The 8810-nt window shown below is 36.6% G+C and overlaps 1 protein-coding gene across 3 annotated transcripts; it reads right to left on the reverse strand.

Annotated features, from left to right (window-relative positions):
- Positions 1-14: 14 nt before the first annotated feature.
- LOC145719927 (nephrocystin-3-like) lies at positions 15-8767 on the reverse strand. 3 transcript variants are annotated; one of them, XM_081811552.1, is made up of 8 exons: positions 7370-8766; positions 6599-6788; positions 6190-6431; positions 5097-5172; positions 3565-3692; positions 2082-2322; positions 703-828; positions 15-137 (listed from the first exon to the last, which is right to left on the reverse strand). In XM_081811552.1, the coding sequence occupies exons 2-8, from the start codon at positions 6728-6730 to the stop codon at positions 18-20; spliced, it is 1065 nt and encodes a 354-aa protein (XP_081667678.1). In that variant the 5' UTR covers positions 6731-6788; positions 7370-8766; the 3' UTR covers positions 15-17. The 3 variants fall into 3 exon arrangements, with proteins under 3 accessions (XP_081667678.1, XP_081667677.1, XP_081667679.1); XM_081811551.1 differs by having other exon boundaries at positions 6599-8766; XM_081811553.1 differs by lacking the exon at positions 15-137 and having other exon boundaries at positions 703-848; positions 6599-8767.
- Between the last annotated feature and the right edge of the window lie 43 nt (positions 8768-8810).

Below are 8810 nucleotides of genomic sequence, written 5' to 3' on the forward strand. Positions count from 1 at the left end.
CAGGAAACAAAAAATTCTTACCTAAGCACGGCTAAATTTTTTAATGTTTCTCCAACTCGAGGATGCATCCGACCCAGGCTGTCCTCATAAATCTTTAATGCTCTTTCATATAATGGCAAGGCTTCAATGTGTTTTTTCTAATTAAAAAAAAAAAACAGTAATATTCACTTGAACACACTGAGTTGCTGAAATTACTATTAACATTCTAGACTAAGCTGATCTACTGGGGTAAGCCCCTTTAAAAATGTTAATATCCTCCTACAGATTAAAAATTTATTACTAATCATCATGGTAGAAGCATATAATAGAAAGTCAGAAACCTAAGTTTTAGACCCAGCTTGGTGACCCCTGAATTTAATCCAATAATATAAGAAAAACCTGTTTCCTTATTGCTCAGTGGGTATGATACCTGCTTTTCATCTATCACAGGCAAATGCCACAGCTTAAAGATAGTATTAGACAAAGAGATGTACAGTCTCCAGAATTTAAAAACAAAACTTATGCAATGAACTAAATACTCAGTACGTGTTTTACACTAAGAAGAAAGGACTGTGTTACAAATGTAACTTCAATAATTTCTCAAGTACTAAAGGAAGCATTAGTAATCTTAAATTTTCTTTACTTTTACTGTGCCACATCCATTTCATGTTTATGTTTCATAACTTAAAACTATTCATAAAGAGTTAATATGTGGGAACTTACCATTTGGCTATAGAGAACAGCTAAATTCACCAGGGCAGTAGCTACACTGGGGTGCTTTGGGCCAAAGGATTTCTGCCGAATTTCAACAGCCAGCTCATACAAAGGTACAGCTTTGTCAAGTTTCCCCTAAAAAACAAAAGTGAAATCTAACAAAAATATTAAAATAATAAATACCATCTGATCAAAGCTTTTTCCATAAATAAAATTTTCTATTAAAGAGTAATTTTGAGAAAAAAATTTCAGAAACATCTTCTCCCACTTTAATGGTTCAGTTTATAGATAACCGAAATCTATATTCAGTTTTTAATCACCTACAAACTGAAATTTTATATTCAATGTAGCATTGAATGTAATTGAATATATATTGAATATAAAAACATTTTCTTTGATAATTCAGAAAGCCCTTTTATAAAGCTCACCCAGTATCACTCAGTTACCAGTGAAGTAAAAATATGCAGTAAAATGTTTGCTACTATATGTAATTTAGATATGGCATCAAAAATAAAATCTCATTTCCCACCAAATCCCTTCGAGATTCTTCTAATTTTTTTTAAAGATTTTATTTATTAGAGAGAGAGAGAAAGCACACAAGCAGGGGAGCAGCAGGAGAGGGAGAGGCAGACTCCCAGGCTCCCTGCTCAGCAGAGAGCCCAGTGCAGGGCTTGATCTCAGACTCTGGGATCATGACCTGAACTGAAGGCAGATGCTTAATTGACTGAGCCACGAAGGCGCCCCTCTATTTCTTTTTCACCTGAAAGTTGGGCAGAAATAGCAACAGTGCATCATTCTTACTAAAACATTAACTTCAGGCCCAGGTTGACCAGCAAGGGTCCCACAAAGTCTAAAGATAGTCTACGTAGCTCTGTAACTGCACTAAATGAAATGAAATCAGACTTTTTTTTTTAGAACAGCTACAAAAATTCCAAACATCACTTAGGCTAGAACCCTAGGGAAAAGAATGGTTACATTTCATTACAGGCAAAGAAAAGAAACTGTGAAATTGAAATGCTCATTTAATCACCTACAAAGATTCCTCTTTCACCTCTGACAACTAGGTGATTTGTTGTGATTATGGCTGCTTAACTCAGAAAACTTAATAGTGGCTGAATTTTAGAACTTCTGAAATATAAGTTCCACTTAGAACGTTGATGAACGCATTTGTATTTGGAATGTATTTTAATAAAACTAAACCAGTACCTTAATTAAATCTGATATACTATTTTTTAATGTTCTACTCAGCTATTTGTTAAAAAATTTAATCATTATGATTGAAAAGCTCATAGAAAATAATCCATCAGAAGAAAATTATTTTACTGACAGTAATTATGACTTAATTGGTATGTTATAAAACACATGTAAGCATGTCAAGGATTACTTACCATTTTCTTATACAAGATTGCAAGATGTTTCACTGTATAAGCCAAAGAAGGGTGATCAGGAGCTAATGCTCGTCTCCGAATGTCTAAAGCCCTTTCATAAAGTTCTTCTGCTTTATCATACTGTTTCTTTTCATTGCATAGAGCTGCCAGATTATTTAAAGACTGGGCACAGTCGGGGTGATCTGGTCCTAGGACTCGCTCTCTCATTTCTAAGGACCGCTTCAGAAACTGGTCAGCTGTTCTATGAACAAAACCCCAAAATGGTTTAAATAATTTATTCTCTAGAAGTAAGAATCCTTAGCCCTAGTTAGGTGGAGAACTGAAGCATTTTTATTTTTTTTATTTTTTTTTAAGATTTTATTTATTTATTTGACAGAGAAAGACACAGTGAGAGAGGGAACACAAGCAGGGGGAGTGGGAGAGGGAGAAGCAGACTCCCTGCCGAGCAGGGAGCCCGATGCGGGACTCGATCCAGGGACTCCAGGATCATGACCTGAGCCGAAGGCAGTCGCTTAACCAACTGAGCCACCCAGGCGCCTGAAGCATTTTTATTCTTAAATCCAAGATAGTTAATATGAAGGATTTGGCTCAGAGTCCTCTCTCTCCCTCTTTCCTACCCCTCATCCCTTCCTGCCCTTTTCCAAAAATTAAAAATGCTTTCCTGATAGTGTGAGGGCCTAAAGTATCTAGATGATTGCCTCAGTTCTCCACTTGACTTTTCCTAAAAGACAAACTCATAAATATTTTCCAAACAAACTTCTGATACCTTTAAAATTAGTAGACCTAATTCAAAAGATTTTGGTATTCATTGTTTTTCCCTCTGAAGTTACTACGATATAATTTTTAATTGAAACCCCTTCCGAAGCCAGTTAAGTATCCGGCTTAAATTTTCTTTAGTTACTTTTACTGTGCCACATCTATTTCATGTTTATATTTCATACCTTAAAACTATTCATAAAGAGTTAATATGTGGGAACCTACCATTTGGCTACAGAGAACAGCTAAGTTCACCAGGGCAGTAGCTAATATCCAAAGTATCTAATATTTTTTTGATATCCAAAGTATCAAATTTTTTTGATATCCAAAGTATTAATGTCTTTTTGAATCTTTTAAGTCCAAATAAACTGAAGACCAAAACCAGGAGCCATCTACATCCTATCCTTTATTCGCCCTTGGTGCCAAGCTTCTTCTGTGAAGTCTCATGTACAGTATCTATCAAAACACTTTTTATAATCATATAAAACATACTAGGGATGCTACAGAATAACTTTTTAGCCAATAAAAGAAACAATGTGACAGGAAACAGTAAAAAAATGCCATGGCCTTTGTTCAGCGTGGCTATATGTTCATAACCTACCATACGTGAAATCTGGCATGGTTTCTATCAATTTATTCTAGCTTGACTTGATAGAAACGGAAAGCAGCTTTGCATCTAAGAGACAAAATGGACACTTGTTTTCATTATTAGCATCATGGTACTCACTCCAGGTTATTCTGAAGATAGTAGAGAACGCCCAGCTCATTGAGGGTCCGAGCATTGTCAGGTGTGTCCTTCCCTAGTGTGAGCTCCTCTAACTGCAGGGCTCGTCTACGTAAGAGGGCGAATCCATACTGAAGCAAACACAAATGGAGAATAAGTAATAAGTGCAGTCCTTGATTCTGAAATACTACACTGGAGTTCTAAGAAATCCTTTCTCCTTTTGTTCCCTTTAAAGTAGATTATAGTTATTTTAAGTATCACACTGAATTAATCCAGTGGTTATTGCAAATGCACATACTTCCACATGGCATCACATTCTAAAATCCATTAAAAGCTGTTTTGAGAAAGTGACGATGAGCTATTTTAGCAAAGTGAACTGAGTCCCAAGTGCTTCAAAAAGATCAGGACACAGAATTAACCTGCAGATACTTACCAATCCCACGGCTTAAACACTTAAAAACATCAGGTACTTAAATTGCACCTAGCACTTGCAAGTAGTAGACAAATAAATCCTGGAGATCAAATGCACAGTATAGTGAATGTAGGCAATAATGCTGTATTAAAATCATCAAACTTGCTAAGAGATTAGATCTTAACTATTCCCACCATAAAAAGGAAACAATAATTATGTGATATGACAGGTGCTGTCACTCCAATGGCAATTAGATTACAATACATAATGTACCATATTAGCATGCTGTACACCTTAAATTTATAGAATGTTCTATGTCAAGTATATTTTTAAATTTTTTTTTTAAGATTTTATTTATTTATTTGACAGAGATAGAGAGAGAGAGCACAAGTAGGCAGAGAGGCAGGCAGAGGGAGAGGGAGAAGCAGGCTCCCCACTGAGCAGGGAGCCCGATATGGGACTCGATCCCAGGACCCTGGGATCATGACCTGAGCCGAAGGCAGCCGCTTGACTACTGAGCCACCCAGGCACCCTATGTCAAGTATATTTAATTTAAAAAATTTACATAGCATTTGAAGTTAAAACAGTCTATATTTAGATTTTATCAGCAGCTTAAAAAAAGGAAAATAATTTTGTGTGTTTGTGCTCAAAGGTAAGAATTTCTTTGCATCTGAATCTAACATAATTAAATTTTTTATTTGTTTTTCCTTTAAAGAATTGAAGCAGCTTTTAAGTCCATCTTCCAAAGTCTAACCTTCAAATGAACTTTATAGTTCCACTTTAAAAAAGTAAAAAAAAATTTTTCCATGTTCACTGAGACATAATTGCCATAAAACACTGTGTAAGTTTAAGGTGTACAACATAATGATTTCACATATGTATATATTGCAAAATAACCATAATATACAGTTCCACTTTTTTAAAGTCTGCTAAGTTGTACTTCTCAGTAATACTAATATTTAACATGTATTATGTGTAAATAAGAAAATGTTAGTACTTTTATTGAAATCACTTTAATATCTAAAGTTCTTAAACATATGAGGTGTATGCAGCTATATTATGATATTCAGAGATTCGCTTTTCCTCTGGTTCTAAACACAACACAAAAGAAATCTCTCATTACCGAGTTGCCTTTTCTCCTTGTAGCCTTCTGACGAATTTTAAAGGATTTTTTCCGAAAATGTTCAGCTTGTTCATATCTTAAAAAAAAAACAACAATAAAGTCAAACAAAAGAAGCATATGTCCAAAGTATCATTCTTCAGTGAAATGAAGGCATTCCTTACCTAGTGCAAAGCTTTTTTTGGCTCTTAAATATAGCATAATTTCTAAAAATGATAGTCACATGGAATTAAAAATAACAAAAACCTTCATAAAACAAAATCTAACAAAACAAACCTAATCCTCCTAGTAGCTGACATTTAACAGATTTTTAACTGATTTAACTCACTCTGAATCTCTAAAGGATGACCTAACTAAATGAAAATCTAAAATTGTAGTTTGCTCTACCACCTTCTTCTGTACATGCTTATTTCTGGTCAAATATAAACATGAAATTCACACAAAATTTGTGTGAAACAACACCTCTAGAAATTAAAAGAAAAAATTCCAATATGCATCATTTACGATACATGATTTCTGATAGAGGAAAAGATGCCATTCAGTGGGTGTCTAATAGATATGAGACTTTTTGTTATGCCAGGGATTGGTCAACTTTTTCTGCAAAGGGCTACATAGAAAAAATTTTAGGCTTTGTGGGCCACATAGTCTCTGTTACAACTATGGAACTCTGTTGAATCATGGAAGCAACCACAGATAATATGTACATGAAAAAATGTGACTATGTTCCAATACAATCTCATTTACAAAACAAGGGGCCTAGTGGACTTGGCCTGTGGACAACGTTTGCTGCCCTGTATTAGCAGTGCACTTAATATTACAAAGCTAGTTGGTGAAGGAGCCCAGATTCAAACCCGACTATATGACTCCAAAGTCCATGTTCTATCCACGCATCTTCAAATGGAGGTGAATCCTGTAGTTCTAATTTTCTGTTTACTCCACAAAGACCCAAGACCAAGAACAGTCTTTGAACATGGTAGATTCAAAAGAATATTGGGTAAGAAAAGTACACAGCCACAAAACAAAGCTTACCACATAAGTACATTAAGAACTGTGACTCCCCATCATAAAACCAGAGTATTACTGATCTAAGTCTTACTTATTTTGTTTCTGGTACAAAGTTGCCAGTGCCTCAAGTTCACGAGCAATATGGGGATGTTCTGCACCGTAAGCATTTTCAGAGATTTCTAAGGCCTGTTTATACAGCTGTTCTGCATTGCCAAACTTCTTCCACTGCACGTACACACTTGCTAGTTGGTGGAGGGACTGAGCCACTCTTGGGTGATCTGGATCTAAAGCTGTTTCTCGAATTTCTAGGGACCTCTGCAAAGGCACCACAGCCTAGAGAAAAAAAAAAAAAAAGGTTAAAGGCCAGTTCCAAGTGAGTGAAATGCTGTAAGATCTGCAATCTCATTAGCACAACAAATGAAAACTGCACTAAACTCCTAGCAAGGACAGAAGAGCAAACAGGAAAAACCTACCTACCTCTGACCCCCTGCTGAAGTTACCTGACTGAGGAGGCCTAGATCCTTGAGAAATCGCCCCAGGGTTTCATAAAGATCAGCCAAGCAAATCATGTTCTCCTCGCCTTCACAGGTTTTCTCATACTGCTTCAAGGAATCAAAGTATTCTGCTGCCATTGCGCTTTTGTCTTTGCCAACAAACTGCCAGTAACTCAGCAACTCGGCAAAGTGTCCTCTGTTTCAACAAAAAAACCCAGTAATTTAATGAAAAACAAACTTTAAAACCCACTATAAATGCCAGAATTCGTATCAGGCTATTGACACTTTATTAGCAGGCAAGTATAGCGTAGAGAGACATAAGACTGCAGACTCTGACTCTCAGCCGAGTCCATCACTTCCTGGCTGTGTGATGGGGAGCAGGTGGTCTGACCTCTTCATCATCCTTATCTGCAGAAGGAGGGGCACCAACCCGACCTGCCTCGGGTGCTACTATAAGCAGATGATGGCACACAGCAAGTACTCCATAATGTGGGCTGCTGTCGTTAATGTACTTACCAAACATCACACTGTGAGTGGGAGACCTCGCACTGCCTTGTTTCCCACTTACCTAATGCTAAATGCTACAGCTGAACCTAAGTCCATCCATCTTTCTGGGCCCACTCCGACGTCCTTGTTTGCTAGTTGCTCTCTGCTCTAAATCTTATTTTTATCACAGCATTATGGGGTTCTTTGGTAATTTATTTATTATGTAATACAACATTTATTAGTTTCGGGCGCACAACTCATGATTTGATATTTGCATATGTAGTAGTCCACCTTATCCCCGGTTTCACTTTCCCCAGTTTCAGTTAGCGGTCATCAACCATGGTCCAGGAGCAGATGATCCTCCTCTGACGTAAGGTCAGCAGGTCAACAGTAGCCCATGGCTCCATCACAGTGCCTACTCCATTCACCTCACTTCAGTTCATCACTGGGACATTTTATCATCTGACGTCATCACAAGAAGAAGGGTAAGTCAGTCCAGTAAGGTATTTTGAGAGAGAGACCACATTCACATAACTTTAATTATAGTATATTGTTATAATTATTCTATTTTATTATTAGTTATTGCTGTTAATGTCTTACTATGCCTAATTCATAAATTAAACTTTATCATAGGTATGTGTGTACAGGGAAAAATAATATATACAGGGCTCGGTATGATCTATGGTTTTAGGCATCCGCTGGGGATCTTAAAAGTATCCCCCATGGGAAAGGGGATCTACTGGGTTGCAAAATGATCACCACAGTAAGTCTAATTAACATATGTCCCTATACATAGTTACAGAATTTTTTTCTTGTGAAGAGAACTTTTAAGATCTACTTTCTTAGCAGCTTTAAAATATGGAAAATATTATTAACTATAATCACCATGGTGTACATTACATCCCCAGGACTTAGTTTGGTTTATAACTGGAACTTTGTACCTTTCTACTCCTTTTACTCACTTTGCCCACTCCCTACCCTCTGCCTCTGGCAATCACCAATCTCTTCTCTGGATCAAGGACATGTTTGGCTTTTGTTTTTTTTTTTTTTTTGGTTCCACATATAAGTGAGATCATACAGTATTTATCTTTCTCTGACTTATTTCACTTAGCATAATGTCCTACAGGTCCATCCATGTTGTTGCAAATGGCAAGGTTTCGTTCCTTTTTATGGCTGAATAATAGTCCATTGTATGTATATAATGTGCACACATATATACACACGACTCTTCTTTATCCATTCATGTATGAATTGACACAGGTTGTTTCCTATCTTGACTATTGTAAATAATGCTATAATGAACATGGGGGTGCATATATCTTTTCAAATTATTTTGTTTTCTTCAGATAAAACCCCAGAAGTGAAACTGCTGGGTCATACTGTAGTTCTAGTTTTAATTTTTTGAGGAACCTCATACTGTTTTCCACAGTGGCTGTCCCAAATTACATTCCTACCAACAATACATGAGGGTTCCCTTTTCTCTACATCATTGCTGGCATTTGTTATCACTTGTCTTTTTTTTTTTAATTATGTTATGTTAGTCACCATATCATACATCATTAGTTTTTTGATGTAGTGATCCACAATTCATTGTTTTCATATAACACCCAGTGCTCCATGCAGTACGTGCCCTCCTTAATACCCATCACTGGGCTAACCCATCTCCCCCCCCAAAACCCTCAGTTTGTTTCTCAGAGTCCACAGTCTCTCATGGTTCATCTCTCCCTCCAAT

Source organism: Leptonychotes weddellii, unplaced genomic scaffold (assembly GCF_054177405.1).
Source record: "Leptonychotes weddellii isolate Sample4059 unplaced genomic scaffold, ASM5417740v2 HiC_scaffold_8323, whole genome shotgun sequence".
NCBI lineage: Eukaryota > Metazoa > Chordata > Mammalia > Carnivora > Phocidae > Leptonychotes > Leptonychotes weddellii.